General features: G+C 53.5%; 1 protein-coding gene across 8 annotated transcripts in view; it reads left to right on the plus strand.

The window, feature by feature from the left end:
- Myo18a (myosin XVIIIA) overlaps positions 1-27,488 on the plus strand; it is a 98,351-nt gene that overhangs the window by 66,230 nt on the left and 4,633 nt on the right. For 5 of the 8 annotated variants that reach the window (XM_071603677.1, XM_071603680.1, XM_071603681.1 and 2 more), the window contains 21 exons: positions 3,181-3,246; positions 6,400-6,528; positions 7,228-7,371; positions 7,885-7,974; positions 8,106-8,225; positions 8,419-8,530; positions 8,881-9,008; positions 9,306-9,460; positions 11,187-11,310; positions 11,395-11,595; positions 12,119-12,229; positions 12,682-12,786; positions 13,117-13,263; positions 13,680-13,793; positions 15,136-15,252; positions 15,455-15,538; positions 15,979-16,116; positions 18,159-18,344; positions 18,818-18,957; positions 19,733-19,777; positions 23,246-23,368. In XM_071603677.1, coding sequence (XP_071459778.1) covers positions 3,181-3,246; positions 6,400-6,528; positions 7,228-7,371; positions 7,885-7,974; positions 8,106-8,225; positions 8,419-8,530; positions 8,881-9,008; positions 9,306-9,460; positions 11,187-11,310; positions 11,395-11,595; positions 12,119-12,229; positions 12,682-12,786; positions 13,117-13,263; positions 13,680-13,793; positions 15,136-15,252; positions 15,455-15,538; positions 15,979-16,116; positions 18,159-18,344; positions 18,818-18,957; positions 19,733-19,777; positions 23,246-23,368 — 2,579 coding nt within the window. The remainder of the gene's footprint in view (positions 1-3,180; positions 3,247-6,399; positions 6,529-7,227; positions 7,372-7,884; positions 7,975-8,105; positions 8,226-8,418; positions 8,531-8,880; positions 9,009-9,305; positions 9,461-11,186; positions 11,311-11,394; positions 11,596-12,118; positions 12,230-12,681; positions 12,787-13,116; positions 13,264-13,679; positions 13,794-15,135; positions 15,253-15,454; positions 15,539-15,978; positions 16,117-18,158; positions 18,345-18,817; positions 18,958-19,732; positions 19,778-23,245; positions 23,369-27,488) is intronic. The other 3 variants (XM_071603679.1, XM_071603683.1, XM_027924383.2) reach the window with 1 other exon arrangement.

The following is a 27,488-nucleotide window of genomic DNA, read 5'->3' on the forward strand; positions in this document are numbered from 1 at the left end:
CTAATGATAACACGTAGATCCCTCAGCTTTATTGTTCATGGATCTGGTCCCTGCATCAAGAAGCTGTCTGAGACTGGGGCCAGCTCTTCCTAAGAGCAAGGTTGATATGGCAAGACCTCCTTGGTGCTTGGGTTAGTGTGAGGCTGCTGGGCCTCTTACCAGCCAAGATTGATAAATTCATAACTACAGAAGGGGGGTGGTCTCTGTCATTCAAGGCTATAACCTTGACCCCCAGGGGCAGCTCCTCAGGCAGCCAGAGGGCTCCTTGAGCAGAGGAACCCTCCTTCCCTCTGTATTGGCCTCAATTACCCAGCACTATTCTGAGGGCACCCCAACCTTAGGAGGCTTCCCTAAAAAGGAGGGTACCCTGCAGAATGGGAAGGATGCCCCACAGTGATGCCCAGATGTTCCCCAAGTGCCCCCTCCCCTTGACCTCTGAGTCACAGACCCACAATCATAGAGCCCTCAAAAACCTTTGCTCCATTCTTAGAGCTGCCAGTGTCCTAGAAGACCTTGGTGTGACCTGTCTCATACCCTCTTCTTACTGTCCCTTTAAAAAAAATTTTTTTATTTGCTCTTTTTAGATATACATAACAGTAAAGTGCATTTTGACATATTATACATACATGGAGTATAACTTATTCTAATTAGGATCCCATCTTGTGGTTGTACATGATGTGGAGTTTCACTGGTCATGTATTCATGTATGAACATAGGGAAGTTATGTTGGATTCATTCTACTGTCTTTCCTCTGCCCATCTCCCTCTCTTCCCTTCATTTCCCCCTCACTGGCCCTTGACTCCCATTCCAGTCTCCCACTCATGGCTACACCCTGCACCTTGCCATCCCTGGAAATGCTTCACCTCCAAAATCTTAAATTCCAGCGTGGCCTTCTCTGAATACAACCTCCTACCTATGGTTCTCATTCTTCTCTTCCTCTTAGGACAACTGGTCTTTGATGTCATCAAGACCTCTAATTTCTGGACCCCACTCCATTCTCTCTATTCTCTCAATTCTTTTCTGATTTTTTTCCCTTTCCCTTTCAGCCTTGAAGCCATGGTCCATCTTGCCATTCACTCAGCCTTTATCACCCCCAGCTCTCCTGAGCCTTCCATGGTACCTGCTCTGCCAAACCCCCATCCCAGAGGCCAGCCTTTGTGCACTACACTCTTCATTTTAAACTCCCAAAGGTTGTGGGAGAAAATGATACAACCATGTAGACTTGAATTCCTACAGATTTATGGTCTTCAGCCTTAGGTGGGCCTTCAGGGTGGCCCGGCAAGTCTTCCATCTGTCCCATCTTTATCTGGCCCTAACCCCCAAATCCTTACCTGCTATTCTATTCTTTGTCTTTCTCCTAAAAATCTTCCCCAACCCTCCTGTAATCTTGCCTTCAAACTCCAATAGAATCAAGCTCTTCCTCCTATCATCTTCAAACTTCTCTTCTGCTTCCTTCCCCCCACCCACCCCTCCTGTGTTGGTGGGAGAGTACCCCTTCTCTTTTGTAGTTCCTTCCTCTGTGCTTTGGAATCCATCTCTCCCCCAGGGACCATTCCATCAATGTTAACTCCTCTCATGCTTCAGCCTCTCTCAGTTCTTCTTGCCCTGTGAAGAAACATTCTGTAGACTTGTTCTCTGAAAGGAATCTCTGTCAAGCCTCTCAGGCTGGCCTACATTCTGTCTCTCCCTTGTCCTGTACCATCAATACTTACTTCTGCCAGGAGTGGTAGCACATGTCTGTAATCCCAGAGATGGGGGTCGCTCAGGCAGGAGGATCACAAGTTCAAAGCCAGCCTTAGCAACTTAGCAAAGCCTTAAACAACTTAGTGAGACCCTGTCTCAAAATTTAAAAAAATAAAATAAAAAGGGATGGGGATGTTGTTCAATGGTTAAGTACCCCTGAGTTCAATCCCCGTTCCAAAAAATTTAAAAAAACAACAATAAACTCCTCTCCTGAGCCCTCACCCCAGCCACCATCCATTTCTTTACCACAGCTGCCTGGTCTCCTCTCCTTGGTACCCTGGGACTGATTTTCTCATCTTCTCATTCCCTCCATGTTGCCAGAATCAATCCTTCAGTCACTTGAATTCTTGGCAACAAGTGACTTTGCTAATGGCTCTCTTCTTTTTGAAACCATCTCTGCTCGCTTCTTTGTAGCCACTCCTAGTTTCCCCATCTCTGTTCTCATCCCCGTGGAGCTGCTCCACTTCTACTCACCCCCTCAGTGAGGTCTCTCTCTCTCTCCAATACTCTCTTCTTGGCTGTATCTGTTTTCAATTCTACTCCCTCTTCTTGGACAGCCTCATTCACACCCATCACTTCAATTACCGCATATATATTGATGACTCCCAGATCGATACCTCAGCCCAGGCTTCTCTCCCGAGCTCCAGACAAGCCATTCATAGCCGCCTTTTGAACCTCTCTATCTGTGTTCCTCTTACACCTCAAACCCAGCATGTTCAAACCAAACTCATTCTCTCTCCTCCCAAACCCACTTCTTCCCTGTGTTCCCTGCCTTGGGAGTGACCCCATTATCTGTTTCATTACATAAGTCAGCAACCCCAGCGGTAGCCCTAGATTCCTCCTCCTTCTGTGCCCTCCTCCCCTGTCTTCTTATGTTAGGGAGCTCCCTCTCCTTAGCATCTCCTGCATTTCCCTCTTCTCTTGCCTTTGAGGCAAACTCTAGCCTCCTTTCCTCCTTACACACCTTACACACCTCCTTGGTCACCCCTTCACTCCAGGTGTTGTGAGGTGTGTGGAGCGTCCCCAGAGCATTCTGCCGAGGTGTGTGGAGCTTCCCCAGAGCATTCTGCCACCTTTGCTCCAGGCCTTTGCTCCTGCTAGTAGCACTACCTAAACTGCCCTCTCCCCTCCTTTCTCTAGCTAATTCTACATGTATCTAAATTCTCAGCCCAAACAATGCCTCTTCCATGGTGCCTTTCAGGACTTCGATGCTTCCTTCTCTATATATTTCCCTTGTCTCACTCCCCAGAAAGACAGTTTGTTCCTCTTGTAGTCACCTCTGCATCCCCAGAGTCAAACACAGTCTCCGACACTGCAGAAGCCCACCGGAAGGGCTTGTAGGAATAAATAATGGACTGCCGGGAGGAGGAAAGGGAGGGCTGAATCTGGAGCTGGGGAGGCACGAACTGGCCTCCTGACCCAGGCCTCTCTTCTCAGGCGGTGGAGGAGCTCCTGGAGTCCTTGGACCTGGAGAAGAGCAGCTGCTGCATGGGCCTGAGCCGGGTGAGTTGCTCTACAGGAAGGTAGTCAGGTCCTCTCTCCTTGGTGGCCTTTGTCAGGTGGCTGCTCCTCTCCTCCTGTTCTCTCTCCTCCTCAGTCAGTCTTCAGAAATCTTCCCGGCACCCTTCTGAGTCCTGCCTCACAAACTGCACAGACTCTCAGAGGCTGCTGCTTCTTGCAAGGTGCCCACTTCAGGGCCAGGAGCCAGGGGTGTAGGTATTCTAGGGGCAGCAACCTTGACTCTCTGCCCTCTGGACAACAGGGCTCGCTCTGGTGTCAGGAGGGAGTGGGTTGGAAGGTAGCCTGAGTCCTGTGTGGGGAGTGGAGGGACAGAAGGACTGGACTCAGAGGAAGTGGGCCAGGAGACTGAAAGGCTGTAGGGAGAGTGCCCCAGAGGGCAGAGCCCCCATTAGAGAGTCTTCTAGGGCTGCCAGGGTTGAGAAGAGCAAGCAGGACACGGAGAAGCAGTGCTGCTACCACCTGCCCACAGGCCAGATTCCTCATCTGAATGGAATGTGATGATAAAAGGCAGTCACACCCAGCCCTGGGTGCAGTGTGCTGTCTTCCACACCAGAGGGTCAGCCAAGCGCTCCTTCCACAGGCAGAGAGCCCTGCACGTCCCTCTCCCCAGACAGGGACACTTGGACAGGCAGCATTGGTGTATGTGCTCTGAGGGTTGAGGTGGAAGGGAGGGCAGTGGGGAGCCAGTTCTGGGCCCATCCTTCTGTCAGCAGAGAGGGAAGGAACTCTGGGCCCCAGAGCCTCTTGGGGAGTGGAAGGTGGAAGGAGGTACTGTGTGTTACTTGTCCCCTCTGTTCTCGGTCCTTCCTTTCTGCATTTTGAGTCAGGGTCTTGGTTTTCCTACCCTTCCTCACTGTGAATCCCTTTCCCTCCATCCTTGTGTCTTTGTGGCTTCCCGTCTGCCATCTTTGGCTTTCTGTCTTCCTTTGGGCCTCAGCAATCCTTGCTGCTCTCTGTTTCTTACTTTCTGATCCTGTTTGTTCCTGTCTCTCTCTTTGTCCTGTGTCTGTTGGTGGTCCCACCCTCTTTTGCTGTCATTTCTGGTTTTGGTCTCTGTCTTTCACCTCCTTTGGTCTCTGTTCTGTCACCTCCTTCTCTCTGGTCACCCCCCTTCCCAGGCTTTTCTTAGGCCCAGGGACTTTCAGCTGGGCTTCCTCTCTGGGGCTGCCTGCAGTTGAGGACATGCCCTAGGCTGCTTGGTGTCTCAGAGGTAAGCTCACACTCAGGATTTTCCACAGTCTACAGCCATTTCAGCCAGCCGCACAGCTGCTGGGTGACACTGGGACGGGTGGTACCCCTCCAAACAGGTTTCCAGGTTCCTAGGCATATCCCAGGCAGGAGTGGGCCTGTACAGACTGATCCTCTTCTGGTTGGTGTCTCAGACCTTCCATCCTGAGTCCTCCCTAAAGCCCAGCTAAGGCAGGGGAGCCCCAGGGCCCAGTCTTGGGGGCACAGCTTGGGGGCAAGGTTGAGTGTTTGCTCACACCTGGTTGGGTGAGAAGGCTCCAGTCTTATAGGCTGTGGGTTGTATCAACTGATGGGGGACAACTCCCTGTGTGGTCATCAGTCTTCAGAGGAGGGGTCTTCACACGAACCCAGAGGGTCCTGAGGTTTCAGGCAAGGACTTGGGCAGCCTGAAAGCCTCCTGACATTGTAAGATTTGTGTGAATGGCCGTGAGCTTTCACCTAATACTCAGAGGGACTCTTGGCCCCAGGAATGTCCAAAAGAGATTTGAAGCTCACTGCTGTAGCTCAGAACCATTCTTTCTCTGCTCATTATGTTTCTGGGTCATTCTCTGTCCCCTGTGCTGGCATCTCCCTCTTGCCCTGGCATAGAGATGGCTGTGTGTGCTAACCAAACATGTTTGCCCACCTCCGGGGGGAACTGGATATTCCCTCCCCACCCTCTCACTGGAATTTCAGGCTCACACATTATGGGAAATTTAGGATCATGTTAAGCTCGAGACCCATGGGAGACTTCACTTAGCCCTCCCTTGTGAGATTTGGGGAAGTGTCACAAAGGCCTGAGCTAGCTTTTTCCAAGACCAGACTCTGGGATGAGGCTTCTGTGAAGTTGCCAGAGGCAAAGCTTCCTCAGCAGAAAGTTTAGGCCCTCTTCCCATTTCTTTCCCAAAGAGGGTCTTGGGATTCATCCCTATGGTTCCGAGTACATTTTCATAAATTGGGTTTCCTGTGGAATTCCTATCTTCTCTGCCCCTACAAAAAGGGAGTCTTCCGTGTTCTGAGCCAGGTGTAGGTCCACACATACCAGGTGTATCTCTTTGCCCTCTCAAGGGCACCGGAGTCTCTCTTCACCTGACCAATCCCCGTCCCCATTTCTCTTTGTAGGGAAATTTTACCTAGCCCCAGCTCAGAGCAGCAAGGAGTGAGCCGAAAGGCTGGGTGTGGGGGTGTCCAGCTGGTTCCTTACTCTCTGTCCTCCAGCCCCCAAACCTGTATGACGAGTCCCTTGACAGAGCCAACTCCCGCCCACCTCACTGGCTTCTTCATGAGAAGTTGAAACCTGGGTGTGTGGGGGGTGGAGCATTGGTACATGAGAGGACACCTCTGGAATGAAACTGAGCAGCAGGGCGAGAAGGACAGGAGCTTCCCACCGCCCCATCCCCCTTCTTCCTGGACCATCCCACACCCAGACTTCACCATCCTCTTCACCTGGTCCCAGGCACCTGGAGCCAGTGGTTAAGATCAATAGTAAAGCCTGGCATAGGGGGCATTGACAGCCACCGATGTGGCTGAAAGGTGTCTCTTCCCTGTCTGACCCGTGATGGCTTCATTTCCCTCCTTGCCCCAGGTGTCTTCCCTTTGGCTTCCCAGCCTTTCATCTGTCTTTGATTTCCTACCTGGCTCCTCCTCCGGGTTCAAATCCTCCCCATCCCAGCCTGGCCCTTCCCCACTCACCCTCCCCGAGCTGCTTCCTGCTCCTTCTTGCTCCTCCCCTCCTCTCTTGGACAAAGTGGATTTTCAGGCTCTTCCCAAACCAGGGGCCACACTTCCTGACCTGCCGGCTCCCTGTGCCAGCTACTTACCCCTCCAGCTCCTCACCTTGCCTCCCTTTCCTTCCCTGGGCTGTCCTGACCAGTCTCAGGTGTTTACCTGGCTGCTTTTCCCCCACAGGTGTTCTTCCGGGCAGGCACGTTGGCGCGACTGGAGGAGCAGCGGGATGAGCAGACCAGTAGACACCTAACCCTGTTCCAGGCGGCCTGCAGGGGCTACCTCGCCCGCCAGCACTTCAAGAAGAGAAAGGTGCTTCTCTGTGGACACCCCACCCTACATGGGCACAGCTGAGTTCTGGGGGAGGTGGGAATGCAGGAAACATGTAGGACAGGAAATCTTGAGCTTATGGGTTTTCACCTGAGGAAGAGGCACCATGGCTACGTGGGATCTCCCATGGGTCTCAAGCTCAACATGAACCCCTCTCCCAAGGGCACCATGCCCTGGGCCAGGGTGGGGAGCACACTGGTATGCCCAGCAGCAGGACCATGCATCCTGGTTGGAGGGCTCAGTAGAGGGGGGGTGGGAAGTAGGGCCCAGGCAAAGGTGGGCTCTGGATCATGGGCTGCTCCATGAAGATTAAGGAGCTGTGTCAGCGACTCCTTTTCTTATTAGCAAGTCCATAAAACAGCCAGCACTGCCGCCTCTTGTGTTTCAGCAAGATTAGGTTTTATAGCACAGCTAGGCCAGGGTGCTAGAAATAATCAGGCAGCAAATAAAGCAGATGAAATTATTCCTAATGACAGTGGAGTGGTTAGTGCCCAGTATGGTGCTCCCAGGCTGCCCACTCTCTGAGAGATGGAGGGAGGCAGGGGGCAAGGTGGGGATGGATAAGGTCTGACTCTGGGTCAGGGGGCCAGAGGAGTAGGCCCAGGGGCTGTGTTGGTGGTGGGTAAATTCCCTGACCAGGCTTGGCCAGGGGACTGAGAGCCATCTTCACCTCAACTGCAGATCCAGGACCTGGCCATTCGCTGTGTACAAAAGAACATCAAGAAGAACAAAGGGGTGAAGGACTGGCCCTGGTGGAAGCTCTTTACCACTGTTCGACCCCTCATCGAAGTACAGCTGTCAGAGGAGCAGATTCGCAACAAAGACGTAAGCAACCACCTGGGCACGGCTAGGTCACTGCAAAGAACCCACTTGTGAAAGGGTTTATCTTGGGCTCCAAGATGTTTCTATGTCCCATGAGCTGGTGTCCAGTGTTCTTAACTATGCCCATCAAGCAGGTTCCCTCTGGGATTGTGCTAGGGCCCCTGGGTAGCCATTATTTTTTAATATTTATTTTTCAGTTGGACATATTACCTTTATTTTATTGTTTTATATATGGTGCTGAGGATCGAACCCAGGACCCCGCACGTGCCAGGCAAGCGCTCTATTGCTGAGCCACAACCCCAGCCCCCATTGGGTAGCCTTTTAGGATGGAATCTTGACATCCTCAGGTTATAGGGAAGGGCCTAGGAACAGGAGCCACAACTCTTCCTTTGAGAATGTGCCTTCCCCATGTCCTGGTCAGACCTGAGCTTCATCAGCTTTATTTGACACAGGTATACAGACCCTGGGCCCCAGCTCCTCAGAGTGTCCCACTTTGTCCTCCTTGCTTCACCCTAGGAGGAGATCCAACAGCTGCGGAGCAAGCTTGAGAAGGTGGAAAAGGAGCGAAACGAGCTGCGGCTCAACAGTGACCGGCTGGAGACCCGGGTGAGTGACTGCTGGCACCAGAGAAACGGCCCACCATCTAGGGCGCCCCGGCCTTCAGAAGTTCCCCTGCAATTCTGGCTGAGTGAGGCAGGTTTTTCACCTGGGTAGTGACCCCCCTCCCCCAACCCCAGATCTCAGAGCTGACATCGGAGCTGACAGATGAACGTAACACGGGAGAGTCCGCCTCCCAGCTGCTGGACGCAGAGACAGCGGAGAGGCTCCGAGCTGAGAAGGAAATGAAGGAGCTGCAGGTAAGGGCAGGGCCAGGGTGAGCCCTGAAGGCTAGTGACTGCAACAGTCTGCTCCCTCAAGGCCAGTTGGCATCTTCTCCACTGGCTCAGATCCCCGTCTGCCCTGGGTAAGCGTGTGGTCTGTTGGGGGTCAGGGTGTGAGTGGGTCTAGGGGAGGGTCAGGATGTACACCTCATAATCCCCTCTCCTGCAGACCCAGTATGATGCACTGAAGAAGCAAATGGAAGTGATGGAGATGGAGGTGATGGAGGCCCGGCTCATCCGGGCAGCTGAGATCAACGGGGAAGTGGATGATGATGATGCAGGTGGGTCTGACACAGAGGAGCTGAGCAGTGGCCTGAGAGATACCCACCCCTGGGCAGTTGTGCCCCTTGTCCAGGCCTGTCTCCCCTCTGAGGGCTATTATAGGACTGAAATAAGTAGATGAGAAAACAGAGGTACTGATAAGTACAGGGATTAACAACCATAATGACAGTGTCTGAGGGCCATCATCTTGACAGTCCTTAGGAAGGGGTCAGCACATGTCACCACAGCACCCTCCTCTAGTCTTCTCCCTTTTAGTGCCCATGGCTCCTTCCTGCCCCTCCTTCCCCTCTGCCCCTTCTTGGGGATTCTCAGCACTTCTGTCCTCCCTTATCTGCCCCCCACCCCACAGGGGGCGAGTGGCGGCTAAAGTATGAGCGAGCCGTGCGGGAAGTGGACTTCACCAAGAAGCGGCTCCAGCAGGAGTTAGAAGACAAACTGGAGGTGGAGCAGCAGAGCAAGAGGCAGCTGGAGAGGCGGGTGAGGCTGGCCAGGGAGCAGGAGTCTGTGCTTGAGAGGGCTGGGGCCTCAGCACCAGTGAGTGTCAGCCCAGTGAGTGGCTCGAGGCAGGCAGGCCTCAGGAAGAATAGGGTGGGCATGTTGGCCTGTCCTGCAGGGACAACCAAGAGCAAGCTACTGTTGGGGCATCTTAGTTTCCCGCACCTCATCCCTCATCCTGGGATCTTCCTCTTTTCCATCTATCTCCCTCACCTCTTTCCACCAATACTTATGAGTCTTTCAATGGCTGCTGACCTTGTACCTCATCTCGTCCTCTAGCTTGGGGACCTACAGGCAGATAGTGATGAAAGCCAGCGGGCTCTGCAGCAACTTAAGAAGAAGTGCCAGCGACTAACAGCTGAGCTGCAGGACACCAAGCTGCACCTGGAGGGCCAGCAAGTCCGCAACCATGAGCTGGAGAAGAAGCAGAGGAGGTGGGTGGCCCCCTGCCCTGGGCTCAGAGAGTCTTCTAGAGTGACTACAGATAGGGTTCCCTCATCCTTTCAGGGAGGAAAGGACCCGAATTTGACCAGGAACCTGGCCTGCATGGTCATTGGTCCTGGCATGTGAATGGGGACTCACTCCTGCCTCCAGCGATATCTTGGATCAGATCCCCACACTGAAGGCCTGCACAGGCCTCTGCTCAGATATGCTCCTCCCAGTGTGTTCCTGTCACCCTGTCCCATGCCTAGTGAGGACTGGCATTAGCCAGGCCCCATGCAGAACCACCTCATCCCTGTCCCTGCCCCTTGCCCCTACCCGGCTCTGTCTGCGTTGCTCTCACTTGCCTCAGCTACACAAACACACTCTCCTGACGAATGTCGTTAAACTACCGTGCCACTTCCATCTCATTATGGTAATGACACAAAGGAGGGGGGCAGCCCTCACAGGAGAAAATCCAATCTAAATTAATTTCCCTGGCTGGGGATGGGAATGGGACGCCTTTATTAGCAGCACCGAGGAGCCCACACACCCTGGGAACAGCAGGGTGCCCTAGGGAGCGGGAACAGTGCCCATTTCCCCTCTGCTGAAGGGCTTCTGGCAGAGGCATCAGTTGCCTTTGTGAAGGGCAGACACACCCCCTGCCCCGGGAGTGAGGGGGCAGTGTGGAGCCCTCCCAGCTCCCAACTACCAGGGTCACCCTGAGCCTCCTGGACTCCCTGCTGCCTTCTCTACTGGCTGTCACTCTGAGGAGAGTGAGGGGAAGTAGGAAGATTTTCTGTCCCTCCCAGCACATGATCCATGTCCCCCATTCTTATCTTTACCCCTACTCTGCCCTTTTATCCAAAGACTGGCACCCTTGCTGGACCCCCATCCTGAGCACCCTAATGACAGTGCCAGCTTGGCCTAGTTACCATGTCACCACACTCCCTGCTGGGCAACTTATTAGGTTTCAGCTGCCCGGAGTTTTCTTTTCTTTTTTTATTGGGGGGAGGTGTTCAATTTCCACAGGAACCTGATTAGCTATTCAGAGAAGGTGTTAAGAGGGATTTCAGCAATTTGCTCCTTATTTAGAGTCACTGGGCGGGAAATGGAAGGCTGAGAAGTGAGGAGTGGAGAAGGAGGCCCCCCGACTGTGTGCCTGTGGAAGCACGCTGCCAGCTGGGCCTGGCGGGAATGCTGGCCTCCAACCCAGTGTGGGGTGTCCTGGTGGTGACCTAGGTACTGCTGGGGCAAGTGGCCCTGGCCAAAGGCAGATGCCCAGTGTCAGGGTCAGGAGCCAGCAGCCAAGTGCACAGAGGCTGAGTTGAATTGTGAGATGTGAGCAGGATGAGGCAGGACGTCCATTCCTACCCATTCCCATGCCCACTCTGCCCTCACCCTGGCTCCTCATTCTTTGATCTTTTGAAATGGCAAAGGTAGAGACTTAACTCCAAAGAAGAGAGTCTGTCTGCCTTTTTCCCAGGAGCAGACCCCACAGAAAGGGCCTCTTTAATGAAATGCCCCAGACCAAGGCATGGCTACTCAGCAGGGCTTCAGTAGCTTGACCTATTACCTCTGAATATCACTCCCACCTCACTGCTGTCCCAAAGTTAGGGCTATATGCCCCCCAACCCTGCTTATGCCTCATCCAAATACGGGGTACCACTTCCCAGCAGTCTCTGTGTGGGGGACCCCAACTCCACCTGTACCTGAGGAGGTCACGATGCTCCCTCACAGGTTTGACAGTGAGCTCTCACAAGCGCATGAGGAGGCCCAGCGGGAGAAGCTGCAGCGGGAGAAGCTGCAGCGAGAGAAGGACATGCTTCTTGCTGAAGCTTTTAGCCTGAAGCAGCAACTGGAGGTATGTGGTGCCACCTTCCATGTCCCATCCCCCCAAGAGGCTGGGACCCGCCCTGCGCCATCCTCATCTTCTCTTTTGCTCCAGGAAAAAGACATGGACATTGCGGGATTCACACAGAAAGTCGTCTCATTGGAGGCTGAGCTCCAGGACATTTCTTCCCAAGAGTCTAAGGACGAGGCCTCTCTGGCCAAGGTCAAGAAGCAGCTCCGGGACCTGGAGGCCAAAGTCAAGGATCAGGAAGAGGAGCTAGATGAGCAGGCGGGGACCATCCAGATGCTGGAGCAGGTGCCTGAGGCTTGGCCAAGGGAGGGAGGAGGCATGGCAGGAACCACTGTCATCCCACCACTAACCCAGGGTATGGGCCAAAGGAGTGCAAGATCCACATTCATTTATTCATTCACCTCTTCACTTATTCACTTACAAAATGTTGAGTGAGCCCAGGATCTGTGCCAGCCACAGTGTGAAGACAGTTAAGCTTTTTCAAAAACAAATCTTGATTGAGCTCTAGTAGTGAGGGGCTCAGGAGGCACTGCAGCCAGCAGGCCATGAGCTCACCCAGCCTGCCACTGAGCTGCCAAGTCCATTCAGGGAGCTAGAGCCTGCAGACCAAGTAGAAAAGCTGCAGGATTGTCCCCAACCCCAGCAGTCTCTCCCTGGGCCTGTGCCAGACATCTAGTCAGGGAATCCAGCTTCTCTGGAGAATCCTGCTGCCACTAGAGCAAAAATGTGAGCAAGCAAAGGGAACTGGTGGCAGAGATGTTCCCTGCTCCTAAGGTAAAACCCAGGCCCAACTCCCAATCACCTCCAGGCCAAGCTGCGTCTAGAGATGGAGATGGAGCGGGTGAGACAGACCCATTCCAAGGAGATGGAGAGCCGGGATGAGGAGGTCGAGGAGGCCCGGCAGTCATGTCAGAAGAAGGTATGGTGTCTGGGCCCTTATTTACCAGTATAAACACCTGTTGCTCCGTAACCACTTTAGAGTGAGGGGCTTTGTTTCCCTGCCTTAGCCACCCTATCTTCCACTGAGATTCTAGACCTAGAATCTCTTCTCAGAATACCTGCATGGGCTGGGATGTGTCCCTTAGAGCCTACAGACTCTGTCTACCTGTCCTGATCTGGGGGTGTCCATCACCAGCTAGCCTGGCCCAACAGGTCCTCACTCTGCAATGAGTTTTACTGTGGCCCAGGTAGCTGTGTGATCTGCCATCCTGTCCTCTTAAGCTTCTGTGAGATTCTAGGAATTTGGAGTTTGGGTTCTGACCTCTCTGGGGTCACCCATGCTCTGCCCTGCCCTACTGTTTTCTTGCGGTGGGAGACCCATCAGGGAAGGGGACTGCCTGACCCTGGTCTCCATTCCCCATGGCACTCCAGTTAAAGCAGATGGAAGTGCAGCTTGAGGAAGAGTATGAAGACAAGCAGAAGGCGCTGCGGGAGAAGAGGGAGCTAGAGAGCAAGCTTGCCGCACTGAGCGACCAGGTATAGGGGCCCGCCATCTGCCTGTCCCACCAGCCTGGGGATGAGAGGGCAGTCTTGGGGCCAAGAAGCTGGGATGGGTGAGGTTAAGGAGAGCTCTAGAGTACCCACCTGTGCTGCTCTGGGGCTGTCTATCACCTATGGGATGGGGACATCCCCGTACATTGGCACACCCAGGCCAATGTATGTTGGTTGGTGTGATCCTGGCATATTCAGTATTCTTGCTCATTTGGGTGACCCTGAGAATGAGGGCAGGGATGAAGAGTGGACTTGGGAAAGACAGGAGGAGGCCCTGTGGTAAAGCCCAGAGTCCCAACTGCTGGTGTCTACCAGGTGAGCCAGCGGGACTTTGAGTCAGAGAAGCGGCTGCGGAAAGATCTGAAGCGCACCAAGGCCCTGCTGGCAGATGCCCAGATCATGCTGGACCACCTGAAGAACAACGCCCCCAGCAAGAGGGAGATCGCCCAGCTAAAGAACCAGGTATCTTTACTGAAAGGAAGTTATTGGTTCCAGGAACAAGGGAGCTTGTTTTTAGTTGTTTTTTTTTTTTTAATATCTCTCTCGCTTCCCATGGGTTCTTGAGTTCTTGGGAAGGAGAGTGACAGGAATGTGGGGAGAAGTCCTCTGTAGCAACCAAAGCCCCCAGGGTCTTTGTATGTTGTGCAACCTGACTGCCAAACCCTGGGGTGGTGTGGGCATGGCCTGGTGCCCACACCCCTGTTGTGGGAGGAATGCCTGTGTGTGCACCACAGCATGGCTGTGGCCTTGGGTCTGAAGTGAGTAGAGGAGGAAGAGAGCATCTGGGCCCCCTCTGCCCTTTGAGCACCCTGCACATCCCTCCTGCCTCCTGGGAGTGGCTGATGTTTCTCCCTGGGGTGGGGTGGCTCTGTGTCCAGCTGGAGGAGTCAGAGTTCACTTGTGCAGCAGCCGTTAAAGCACGGAAAGCAATGGAGGTAGAGATCGAAGACCTTCACCTACAGATTGATGACATCGTCAAGGCCAAGACAGCGGTAAGGGTCCGGGTGTCCATGGCAGAGATTGGGGGGAGGGAAAACAGAATCATGACAGTGGCTGCCTTCACCCCAGATGGGTTTCTTCATGACAGGGCTTTCTGCAAAGACAGTGGTCTCCTATCCTCTGCCTCTCTCCACTCAGAGCACAGGCCCTGGAGGAGGGAGCCATCCAAGGCCCATCTCCCTGTTTAACCACCTGCTTTCGGGAGCTTGGCCACTTGGCCACAGGCCCCAGCACCATAAATAAAGGCAGCTAATGTGGCTGAGGGATGTAAACAGGTGCCTGGAGATTAGCAGAAGCACCAATAAGAGGATGGGATGGCTCAGCTTCCCTCCCCTCCCCCTGCCCAGCCCACTGACAAGCCCAAGCGGCAGCTAATTAGAGCTCTTATTTAATGCCTCTCTTTTAATTCCCCACTCTCCCACGGCCCATCCATCGGCAGAGAATTCACTACCGGGATGCGGCCACGGGTACCTCCTTGGGCTGGAAATGGGGCAAGGGAGGAGGCTGGGTTTGGCCGTTGGCTTCATGGCCCCCTAGCTAGTCACCCTGCTGCCCAGAGATGCCAATCTCATGGGCTTGATTTATCCTCCTGACATTTGTGCTCTTCAGCAGTTTTCAGGTGAGTAATTCAAATTCCTTAATTGTGTTAAAAAAGGCTGTTATAAAATTACCATTTTATTTAAATCCGAGTTAATAAATTTCTTGGCGGAGGCTTCCCCAGCTCCCCACAGCCCAGTAACAAGATGGATGGGGCAGAGAAGGAGCCAACGCAGTCATTTTGGTTTGGAATTACAGGCTAATAGATTCATTCATTTCCTGAAGCTGCTGTTGGCTGTCTCTTCCCCTCCCCCAAGAGTGGACTGGCTGTGGGGGCTGGATGACCCAGGGGAAATGAGAATCCAAGCCAGGGGTCATCATCACCTTGAAGGGTCCTTCTCTGGGGCCTGAAGCAGGCAGAGTACACATAGGTCAGGGGCTAGGTTGATAGTGCCAGGATGTCGGGTCATTTGTTCTGGGAAGAATTTTTCTGTCTTCTCATTAGCCTCAAAAGAGCTGCCAGAAAGCAGCTGTCATTTAGCACAGAAGCCAAGGGCCTGCCTATCCTGCCCAGACAGCCCTTTCCCTCCTCTCCCTACCCAGAGCATGTCAGGCAGCTCCCTGGTATCACTGGTCCTGGAACTCACTCCAGCCAGTGACCCAGCCCATCATCATCTCCCCACCTGACTGCCACCCCTACCTAGAGGAGGTGGCATGGGGGCAGGTTTGGACTTGCCACCTGGGGCCTTCAGGCATGCCAGGCCTGCTGCCCTCTGAGCTGTCTCTGCCTTCATCCAGCTGGAGGAGCAGCTGAGCCGCCTTCAGCGTGAGAAGAATGAGATCCAGAACCGACTAGAAGAGGATCAGGAGGACATGAATGAGCTGATGAAGAAGCACAAGGCTGCAGTGGCTCAGGTATCCCTTCCTCAGGAGTGTCCCACCATGCAACCCACCAGTCACTGCTCTTCTGGGTCACCTTCTGGGTCCCCCTTTTAGCCACTTTTTTTTAGGATGGCTACAGTGTGGGAGTCAGGGTGCCCAGGCCCTCAGTGGAAGCGGGGGCCCTGGACTTGTGTTTAGGGGGACCCTGTACACCATGTTCTCACCGTTTTCTCAGGCTTCCAGGGACCTGGCACAGATGAGTGATCTACAAGCTCAGCTAGAGGAAGCCAACAAGGAGAAACAGGAGCTGCAGGAGAAGGTGGGCACTGGGGACTCCCTTGATAGAGATGGTGCAGGGTCACTCTGTGAGGATGGTCCCCTAAGCTCAGAGTATGGAAAGTGTGTCCCTCTACCATCTGTGTTCCAAGTAGTAATATAAACTAGCAAGAAGAACTAGGCTTGCAGCCATATCACCGTAGCAGACATTTTGGCTTTGGCTGCCTCATTTCACATTTCTATTCCCTCTCTGGTCCTTAGCATTCTCCATTCTCTCCAAAGGGCAAGATCTGTGCCAAGCGCTGGGGCAGTGAGGGATGCCTGTGGCCCCCTCCTCCCACCTTCCCCTCAGCATGCCTCCCTGCCTCAGCCTTCCGGTCACCATGGTGATGTCGCCTGCCCCAGACTCTGCCCCAGACTTTGCCCCCCCGCCCATTTCTGGGCTCAGTTTTTTCTTCCTTTGCTCCCCCCACTCCACTCCAGCTACAAGCCCTACAGAGCCAAGTGGAGTTTCTAGAGCAGTCTATGGTGGACAAGTCCCTAGTGAGCAGGCAGGAAGCAAAGATCCGGGAGCTGGAGACACGTCTGGAGTTTGAAAGGACCCAAGTGAAGCGGCTGGAGGTAGGTTCAGCCTCGGGTCCGCAGCAAGCAGGGGAGAGCTGCCCCAGTAGTTGGAGGCACGCATGCTCCACAGGGCTGGGCAGGCCAGGAACACTCCTCAGAGGCCTCTGCCAAGCTGCCAGGCCAGCTGACGGAGCGGGGACCCTTCTCCCACCTGCCTGGCCTGCTCTCTGGGCACCATAGAGCCTGCCTGCTTTACATTCTGTTTCCGTGCTTGCTTTCTGCCAAGGGACCAGAGCAGCTTAGCTTTTCGTCTTCATATTTTCCTCCACCGCGAGCTCCCCCCCCCTCCCCCCCCCCCCGCCTGTCCCCCTCACTTGGCTCTCTGGCAGGGTCATAAATATGCAGCGGATGGCGCCACTGCTCCAAGGGTTGAAGTCTGTTCTCATCTCACCGCTCTCTCCTCCTCTCCCCTTCCCTTTGCATTCCCTTTTTCCCTTCCTTCCACCCTTCCCAGCTCTGCTTTTTCTCCGCCTCTATTCATTTTTCTCTGTTACTGACCTATTATTTTTTTTCCCTTTATATTTTTCCTCTCGTTGATCTTGTCTCTCTTTCTTACCCTCTTCCCCTTTCTTCTTTTCTCCTCTTCCCATTCCTCTTCTCTCTTTTTCATTTTTTTAACCCTCCCCCCCAACACTCTTGTTGTGCTTGACCTCTTTTCTTCTCTATCTGTTTATCCCTCCTTTCTCCCAGTGGAATCTCTGTTCTCCACGTCAGTCCTTTCTCTCCAATCTCCCTAAGCCAACATGCTCCAGCCCTAACAGATAGAGAGAGGCAGGCAGAATTCTTTCTCTGTGTTTATGCCCCTCTTGCCTCATTTGGAAGTTCTCCTCCTTCCCAAGCTTATCAACATTTGTTTAAGCCGTCCTGCCTCAGAACTGTGTTCATGGGCATGGTCACCAAAAAGCATCCCTGCTACCTTGTCCTTCAGCTGCTCAGTCATCAGAGCAGGCACAAGAGGAGGAATGGAAACAGGTGGACACCTGAGGGCATTGATAAACTTGATGTAAGAGGGAGTCTGGCTGAACTTCTCCAGACAGGATCCCAGTCCTCATGAGAGCTAGCAAGAGTTATAGAAACTTAGTAGTTCATTTTCTGCCTTCCACTGCTCCAAGACAGTTGGCAATATTTCAGTCACCATTTCACATACAGGAAAGCGTTATATGGGTTGCCTGAGGTCACAAACCTGTCAGTGGGCAGGCGGAAGAGGCCATTGGACTGGTGGCAATAGGGCCGACCTGCTAGGTTTGTCTCCTTTTCTCTTGGGCCCCAGACCTTCCCTCAGGTTACCTTTTGCTCAGAAAGGTAATGTTGTGGTTTACACCCATCAGTGATAATCACAAATGGCCCTTAGTCGTCCTATAACCTGGGTCTGTTACTTTAGAGACAGGGATTAAGAGGTCCCCATCAGCGGTAGAGCAGGATTAGATCCAGATGCAGGGTCCTTCCCTCACACGCTGTACTCCCAGCTCATTTCTTGCTCAGTGTCCTTCTTCCTGTCCAGGAAAAACATGTTCAGATTTCTGGGAGTAGAGAGATCCATGGGTTTAGAGAGATGGCTGTCAGCTTGGAAACTGATGACTGCTTAGTTTCCTCTTAATCTGGGAACTCTAAATAAAGCCAAGTATCTCTGAGCATAGGATCTAGCTTTTGGGGCTTCTGGGTTCAGTGTCTCTGAATTGGTTCAGTGTCTCCTCCGTGGTCCTACTGACCACAGAGGAGACTTTTACATGATAGGCCCTGGCTCTGCCCAGAACTTCCCTCAATCTTGTTAGTGATAATAATGACCTCAGCACTTTCTCTTCTGAAGTGCCTTGACATTCACTGCCTTATTAGATCCTCAAAAGACCATCAGGACAGTTGTCATCCTCCACATTTTTCAGAAAAGCAAAGGAACCCCCCACCCCTGTTTTCACTTGCTTGCCCACAGAGCCAGTGAGTGGCAGAACCAGAGCTTAGCCAAAGGTTCAGAACCCTGCTGCTCCTACCCTGCCTGGCCCATGGGCCTACCTGCTGGTCTTTCTTTCTACCTGACCACCCAGAGCTTGGCCAGCCGGCTCAAGGAAAACATGGAGAAGCTGACTGAGGAACGGGATCAGCGCGCTGCAGCAGAGAACCGGGAGAAAGAACAGAACAAGAGGCTACAGCGGCAGCTCCGGGACACCAAGGAGGAGATGGGTGAGCTCGCCAGGAAGGAGGCTGAGGCGAGCCGCAAGAAGCATGAACTGGTAGGCCTCCTGCTCCCCAGACCCCACAGTGGAGGCCCCCTGAGTAGCACTGGCTACACACCTCATTCTGGTCTAGGAGGTGGGATTGCAAAGACACCATGGTTCAGAGAATGGGAGTGGGGAGGAGCATGTCAGGAGGACAGTCCTGAGGGCAGGCTGGAGAGCCAAGGGTAGCACCCAAGTCTCCATCAGGTAAGGCCAGGCCCTACCAGCCCAGTGGCCCTGGAACTCACAGCCACACCCAGGTAGCTCCTGCCGGCTAAGAGAAACTTGCTGTAGACATCTATATCCACTGCCCAGCTCCCAGTGGGCAGAGAAAGGGAAAAGAAGGGAAGGCTGGATTTCCTAGGCTTCTAACACCTGACTGTACAATACCCAGAGTCCCCACCTGAGGTGCCCACAAAGTAAATATCTGGGGCTGCTGGAGGAGAGAATGGCCCTCTGCACACTGGACTTCCCACCTTCCCTCCTAGGAGATGGACCTGGAGAGTCTGGAAGCTGCTAACCAGAGCCTGCAGGCTGACCTGAAGCTGGCATTCAAGCGCATTGGGGACCTGCAGGCTGCCATTGAGGATGAGATGGAGAGTGATGAGAATGAGGACCTCATCAACAGGTGAGGAGTGGCCTCTGTGGCATTACGGCCAGCAAGGAGGCCTTCTTGACCACCTCTGTAATGAGGCCCCAGGTGACAGTTGCAACCTCTGTGTCCCCCACCAAGCCACCAACCCACCCTCCCCTTGCTATCAGATTCCAGCCTGGACCCTGGCCTGAGGGGCAAAGGGTAGGCTAGACGCTAGGTAAGGGGTCTCCTCTCCTTCTCTCCCCAGGCCTCTGAAGGACCTGGCTCTCTAGCTCTGCCTGTTCAAGATGAGTTATTCCCCCGTTTAGCTGTGTTTCCGATGGCGCCTGCCCCACTCTGGGGAGAGCAGAGATTTAAAGGCTGTGATGCCTTGTTACTGTGCCAGAGATTTTCTCCCATAAAACCCACCCGGGGAATGGCTTAGGAGAGAGAGATTTGTAGTCCCAGGCTGAGGAGAGAGTCACAAAGTGAGAAGACCAGCAATGCAGGGATGAGGCCAGGCCCTGAAGAAGCCCCCGAGGGACCTCAGACCTGCTCCTCCCACCTCCAGGCCAGGCCCCATCCTGCAGGCAGATCTAGGTGGCCCAGAGATCCAGCTCCTTGGGGTGGGGGATGGCTTCTAGGGGTGGTCCAAGCCAGGTTCTAAGGACAACATTATCACTCATGCCCTGGCCTGGTCTCAGCTAACCAGAGCCCTCTCTTGATGAGGAAAGAGAGGGCCTTGGCTGAGGGGCCCACCTCCATTTGCCCATTGATTTTTTTCTGTCTTCCTTTGGCTTCCCTGCCTACTATTGTTTTCTGTTTCCAGTTTGCAGGACATGGTGACAAAGTATCAGAAAAGAAAGAATAAACTGTGAGGACTGGAGCGCATGCGCTCTCTGCCTCTCCTGGCGGGTGTCTAACCACCCCTAACACGGGGTTCCCTCCAGGGGTCCCTGCTGCATGCCGCATGTGGACACACGGGTCTCCCCACACTCTCCTCCTTAGCTGGTCTCTAATGCTAACACTGCTGACTGTCCTCAGGGGAGGCGGGAACTGTCCAGAGGCAGAAGGCGGGCAGTGAAGCGTGCTCCTCGGAAGGATGGGGCACAGGATGGAGGGAGGATACGGGCAGGATGGAGGCCCCATCAGAAAGCAATGCTTCGCTTCTTGGGGCAGCACTCCAGCCTACCTTCCTCAGTTCCAGCCCTCCCTCCCTTATAGCCAAGTGTGCCCACCTCCCTTGCCTGTCTCCCTGGAGCGATGCCTGTTCCGGCTCAGTTTGTCTACATCCTTTGGCTCCTTTGGAGCCTGAGCTGCCTGAAAAGAGCAGTATTCTTCGTGTTTAAGGTCTGCCACCTTCCTTTGGCAGAGAAGGGTAAAGGTGAGGGGTATCCGAAACTGCTTGTTTGGAGAAAGCGCTCAGGCAGCTAATCACTGGCCACTCTGCCATGGCAGGGGAAGGAGACAAGGCCAGTTGTATTTACTTTGCTTGCTGTGGGCCCCTGGGACAGAGGCCCTGGGTGTCTGTTGGTGCTGTCTATCAGACAGTAGAAGCCAGGAAATCCACCCCTCTCTTCTTTTCTCTCTTTCTGGGTGGGAGCTGGACAGCAGATGCTGATGTGTAGGCCTTCAGGCAGATCCGGCTGATCCTCTGTCAAGTTCGACAGGGTTGTTTTTGGAGGTTGTTTTTTCAGCATGGCACTGGGTTTCCTCCCCCACTCTCTTGCCTGGCAGGCCTCCTCCCCTGGCCAGGATGGGCTGGCGGCCGTGCAAAGGACTCAGTGAGAGCTAATGATAAATGTAATAGTGTGTAACAGTGATAGAGGGCCGCTGGAGCCCAGTTGTCACACACAATTAATATCCCCCACCGTTCTGTCTCCGTTTGTTTGTTCCCCCGCGATTCTGCTCCCAGTTAACTAATAGCACATGAGCCTGGACATAAATTGTATTTGACACAAGGTTTAATTCCAACCATTTAAAATTTCAACTGCCCCCTGAGCCTGCCTGCCCCTGGAGTTTGTTTACAGGCCTGATTATTTAAGGAAAAGAACCCGAACATCATTTGGATGCTTGCAACTAAAGGGGAGGTGAGGGCAAGCAGGCCAGCCTCTCAACCCATTTGCTGTTCTGAATGTAAGGAGGAAAATTCGTATTCTGGGCCCACATCTATGTGTCCCATGTGTGTTCCAGCCTTGCCATCCTTGGGCAGTCGGAGCTTCAAGGGCTGATAAAATGCGCATTTAATATCATATTCCCAACCAGTGCCAGGCACACACACATTCACGCTTGTATGCATACACACACACACACACGCCAGCATGCACTCAACGCAGGCGCACGGGAACGTGTGGTTCTGACTGGGTCCCGCTGATGGCAGAGAGGTGGTATGGTTCCTTTCTTAGCATCTCTGGGCCCCAGCTCCAAGTTATCGAGCGAGCATGCTAAGGCGGGCAGAAAAATAATGTTTCGATTTACTTAGAGATACAGTTGTTATTGCCATAACCTTAATGAAAGCAGTAAACAGCGCAGTATTAAGGGAGATTTATACAGAAACGCTTTTAACATGTAGACATAGATTTCGCGATGCATACAGCACCTCCTTTCTAAGGGCAATCAATACGGTTATGAACGGTGGTGATAAATTACCAGCTCTGAAGCTACAGAGGGAGGTTTTTTGCCCGGGTGTATAAATCAGGTGGTATTGGCGTTCCATGGGGCCCATGCACCACAGTAAATCTGCCAGGCTCGGATGGGCACAGGGCTTGCATTAGCGGTTTTGGGGCTGTCTGCTAAACTCCTGTTTACCCGGGGCATCAGCCAGCCTCGTCTTTGTTATAATTCTGTATTTGACGGAAGCCCATAAAATATGCCTCTTTATTCCCCTCCCCATGAGTCAGGCTCTCTCACGGTCCCCAGAACTGAGTCTGGTGGTTTCCTCTGGTGGCAGTGGTAGTGGTGTGTGTGTGTGTGTGTGTGTGTGTGTGTGTGTGTGTGTATGTGTGTGTGTGTGCGTGCGCACGCATGGGCTATGTGGCTATTTATTCAAGAACATAATTCAGGAACAGGGCAGCTTCTGTTGACACAGATGAAAGGAAATTTTTATCAAGGAGAAATCCCAGCCTATCTGTAGCAGGGGAACTTGGTGGGCAGACATTTTGCAGAATTTGAAAAGCATTCTCACTTAGAAGCTGTCTCTAAGACCCAACAGCTTCATGAGGGGGTCACCTGTGACTCCAGCTTCAGAATCTGCCTTGTTGGGGCTTTCCTGTAAGTCCTGAGGTCAGCCTGGCTAGAAGCTAGGGAGCAAGGGCCAGAGGCCGCCTGAGGGAGGGAGGAGGAGGCTTGGAGAATCAGATGGATGGCCTCCTTGTCATTTTCATTGGGTTGATCAGCTGAATAGCCTGGGACTTCCTGAGCCCAGTTGGGCTTCTTGGGGTAATCTGGATCCCGAAGCCTTTGCCGTCCCTAACCTGGAAGATGCAAATGTCTCCCTGTTCTCCCTTTTCTTTCTCTATTTATAAGGGCCAGGGAAGCCACAAGGTGGGTCTGGGATATGGCCAATACCTCCTTACCCTAGTGCCCAGGTTGGTATTACCAACAGCTAAGGAGACCTCCAGGTTCAAGCTAACTTGAAGTCATGTGAAACCCTTTTTTCCTACCCTGGGGCCTGCAGCTCATCTATAGTATGCATGCAGAGCCAGGTGTGGTGCCACATGTCTGTAATTTCAATGACTTGAGATCACAAGTTTGAGGTCAGCCTTAGCAACTTGCCAGCCCTACGCAACTTAGCAAGACCCTGTCTCAAAATAAAAAGGGCTGGGAATGTAGCTCAGTGGTAAAGCAACTCCAGGTTCGATCCCCAGTTCCAAAAATAAACAAACAAATAAATAAAAACACACAGAACGGCTGCAGCAGTAACCACCATCTAGGGCGTGGCAGACAAATAGCAGCACAGGACTCAAAAAACAGCTGAAGGGTCTTGATTTTAACCAAAAAGAGCCATTTGGATGTAATTGCTGATGGATGACCTCCTTGTCATTTTCATTGGGTTGTTCAGCTGAATAGCCTGTCACTGATACCAGGGATAGGGTTGTCTCCATGCTCTCAGGATCTTCTTGGTGTCTCTCATGCAGTGTGGCCTGCCAAGTGGGGACAGGCTGCTTGTGAGTGGTGTGCTGTCTAACCTTTCTGTTCTCCTCCCTAACTCACCAACATGCATGCTTCTCTTCTCCCACCCCTGCCCAAGACATACCATCTCCCCCTTCGGCTCCCTCTCGTGGGCAGCAGGTGGTCACCACCTGCCTAGCCTTGCCTACCTTTCTGCTCCTCACACCTACAGTGAAGGGGACTCGGATGTGGACTCAGAGCTGGAGGACCGGGTCGACGGGGTCAAGTCCTGGTTGTCAAAAAACAAGGGACCTTCCAAGGCAGCTTCTGATGATGGCAGCTTGAAGAGTTCCAGGTGAGCACGTGGCCTTGAGCTGGGAGGAAAGCCATCCTGGGGCATCAGGAGTGACTGGGCAGTGCGTTGGTGTGGAGAGGGCAGGCCTCACACTATCTGTGTGGCTCTCCTGCTGTCCATATGAGAGGCTCGGTGTCTGCTGGCCCACAGAATAAGCACAAGAGGAGGCTGGCTTTTTAGCCAGGCGTGTCTCCCTTATTTTTCCCAGGTAATGTTTTCCTGCTAGATTCAGGGCTCGATAAACTTCACCCCCCACTTATTCATTCAACAAGTTTGATAGGGCTACATGATTGTTTGAGCCCTTGGAATCAAGACTGGGATGTGACACAAGGGATTCTGGACCCCACAAGCCTGCACAGGGGCACTCTGGATCTCTGCTATTCTGATAGGAATGGTATGAATAGGCACCAGTTCCTGAGTCCTGTCATTGCATGGGTACACTTCTATCTGCCCATTCTCTCCTTCCTCTAATCTCTGGCCCCCACAGGCTTCCTACTAACACCCATCCATAGGGACACTTGCACCCTATTTTCTAGCCAGTCATAGTCTTCTGATGGTATAGACAGCTACCCTAGGAAGCCAGGTCTCACCTTTCTCATTTCCTACTCACCAGTGTAGCTGCAGGCAGGAAGAGCTATCCTCCTCTGCTCCCTCCTCTTTCCCTCCCATAGCCACTTCCCTGCTTGCTTTCTCTCTTTCTCACACACACACACACACCTCCCCCTCCCTATCCTTAACCTTCAGGGCACATCCTTCCCTAGCCTCCAACCCCAACTGGGTAGAAAAAGTAGTATTCCTCCCCCTTCTGCAACTCCCTGAGGCCCCGTCCCCAAGTCCAGGCCCTCACCACCAGTACCCAGTGGCCCCCTCTAATTGGTTTAATTTATTCGGCCAAACAGCATTTTGTTATTGCAGATAATGTCGCCTTCCCCCGCCCCACTGCCGTTCACCACAGTGTGGCACGAGGCTCCAGGTAGTTGACAATGAAATAAATTGAACTAAACGTTTTAGAGGGGGGAAAAGTGATGAAATAGAACAATAGTCTAATTTACATGACATTCTCCATGAAGCTATTTTCACTGACGCAAATTATTTTGCTTCATTTCCTCCAACGCTCTCACCACCACTTTGCCAGGGCTGCTGCGTTTTCTCCTCCTTTTGCCTCCCACCCCCTGTGTCTTTATTCTCGAGGTTTAATGCCTGTTCCTCTCTCTCTCTCTCTCTCTCTCTCTCTCTCTCTCTCTCTCCCTCTCTCCCTCCCTCCCTCCCTCCCTCCTTCTCTGCATCCACTCCTGGTTATCTCCTCCCCTCCCCACTCAGAACGGCCCTCAACAGCCTCCCCAGGGATGCCAAGGGGGTGGAGGAGAGGCCAGCCTCGGTGCTGAGCTCACTCAGCTATCGAAAACGGCTGACCCTGAAGGACTCCATTGGGGGCACGGGGGACGAGGACTCACTCTTCACCACCCTGAGTGAGCGCGCCACCTCCCCAGAGAGGCCCCCCCGCAAAGCCCGCCAGGGTCCCAGGGAAGAGCCGGTCCAGGGCCGGAGGTCCAAGGAGCCTGATGAATGTGGCTCCATCTTTTCAGAGGTTGGAAGCCGTGCAGGCCGGGGGCTAGAAAAGCGGTGGGGTTCAGATTTTGACCGGTCCTCCACGGTCTCTGCGCCCGTCAGCCGGGCCTCCTCGGCCACACGGCATGGCTCTGGGGAGGATGGGGCCCGTTCCGCCCTGAGCTTCTCGCTGTCAGGCTCACCCAGCTCCCGCCGCAGCACCTCCCGGCTTGAAGGCCTGGCCAGGACTCTCAGCCCATCCTGGAGCCGAGCCTCAGGCCTGGGCCGGGAGAGCCCTGACTCCCGAATGTCCCTGGGCCGGAGCTGCCTGGATGAGTGGGATGATGGAGCCAGTGTGGCCCTGAGCGAGGCACACTCAGAGTTCAGCCATCCATCGCTGGCCCGAAGTCTGTCCGTGCCACCCCAGCCACGGGGCTTGGCCTCAGCCACTGATGAGCCGCTCAGTTCTAGCGTCCGTCCTGTCAGCCGTCGCTCCTACCTGGACCCAGACCTGGAGGCTGCCATCAATGAGGTCTTGAGCTACAAACCTGTCCCATTCCAGAGAAGCAGCCTAGAGCCTGACTCTGAGGAGGACGATCGCAAGAGTATCCAAAGTGCCCGAAGCGCCCGACTGGGTTCCCCAGAACGTGGCACCAGCATCCGCCGCTCTGCCTCAGCTGCTGATGTCTCTAGGACGCGCAGTGGACACAAGAGCCGGAGCAAGCACAGGAGGAGAAGGAGCAGCTCCAGCTCCAGCTGCAGCTCCGAAGGCTCCTCAGAGCACAAGCGGAGGAGGAAGGGGCGCTCTCGGAAGAACAAGAAGAAGTCCAAATCGAGAAGAAAGAGAACCGAGACAGAGTCTGATTCCTCCTCATCCTCATCCAGTGGCTCAACTGTCTCAGGTCACAGTGGGTCAAGCGTGAAGAAGGGTCCTGCCACCGAAAGTGAGGAGGCGGGGCAGACGCTCCGGCAGTCGAGGAAGGAGGAGAAGAAGCGCAAGAAAGAGGTGGACAGTCTGATGATGCGGTACCTGTACCGACCTGAGAGCGACTAGTGTAGTAGGTGGCATCTGGCGTGGAGTGCAGCATGGTGTGTCCCGCTCAGCACAAACTAACTTGCTCCCTTCCCTACCTGCCACCTTCTCAGGTCCTATCTGCATTCCTCTTGGTCTGGCCTGGCCTGGCCTTGGAGAGCCTACATGTGGCTACCTCAGAGAGCAGGGACCAGCTAAGCCGGTTAGTCACTCCAAACCCTGAGCCAGTCTCTCAACTCACTGGTGATGTGGATTATAGCTCCTACATACCAAGTCCTTACCCTGGACCAGGGACTGTGATATTCTTTTTTATCTTTTTTAGTTGTAGATGGACACAATACCTTTATTTTATTTATTTATTTTTGTGTGGTGCTAAGGGTCAAACCCAGTGCCTCAAACATGCTAGGCAAACGCTCTACTACTGAGCTACAACCCCAGCCTCCCATGCTTTATTCTTGATCCTCATGATAACCTCATGACAAAGATGTGAAAAGCCCTGTTTCAGAGAAGAGAAAGCCGAGGCTCAGAGAAGTTAAGTCACTTACCAAGGTCACACAGGTGGGAACTGATATTGTCAGGAGCTGAATGGCATGTGTTTAACTCCAACACTCTTGCCCTTAACTACTTCTCCATTCAGTTCAGTGCAGAGCACGTGGGCAACGTGTGAGTGCCAGACAGCACCTGTTTGAGAGCTATTGTTCATGTCCCCATAGGGCTGGGCCCAGAAAAGGGCCCTCCCTAACTGATACCCTGGCTGTGGGTTAGTGCATCAGTGGCCACTAGCTCTTATGTGGCCTTTTGGTCTGCTCTCCCACCAGCTCCCAGAGCCACCTTCCTCCCTGGCATGAATCTCAAGTCTGGGAGGACAAGGGTCAGAGGGCTGCAGCCCACACTGCACCACACCCTACAGCAGACCCAGGAGATGCCCGATGCCCTCCCCAACCCTCCCACCTGCAGGCAGCCCACACATGGGCGTCACCTCTGTTCTGCTCATCTTGTAAAGTTCTAATGAATAGAAATTAGCAGCTGCTGAGTGACAGCCCCCTCCTGGTTCTCCTGCCTCCCCTACCTCCCCCAGCTCTTCTCCCTGTGGGGAGGGAGATCTAGCAGTTAGGCCCATTATGCCCACACCCCCACTATGGAAGAGAGGCAGAGCCTGACTCACTGGGATCCCATTGTTGCCAGTTACCCTGGTGGGCGGTGACATTTTAGATCATCCTGGTAATATGAAGCTGTTTTTGACATGGTACCCTCCCAGGATAAGCTTACTGCTTCCCAGGAGGTATAACCCCAAAGTGTACCCCCCTGAGGCTCAGGCAGTTGTTCCCCAGATGCATGAACTAACACACACCTGTTGCATGCGTGTACTGTGAAGCAGCTGGGCAAATACTGACTTTAGCTTAGTTATACCAAAGGGGTTCAATGGAAGGTCCCTTTAAGGAATGGAACAAATGGAAGTGCAAGTTACCTTAGGCAATGGAATGGAATTGGGGGAGTGGATGGAGTGATGGAACTTGAACCCAGATCAGGCTCAATTCG

The sequence above is a fragment of the Marmota flaviventris genome, chromosome 17 (assembly GCF_047511675.1).
Source record: "Marmota flaviventris isolate mMarFla1 chromosome 17, mMarFla1.hap1, whole genome shotgun sequence".
Lineage (NCBI taxonomy): Eukaryota > Metazoa > Chordata > Mammalia > Rodentia > Sciuridae > Marmota > Marmota flaviventris.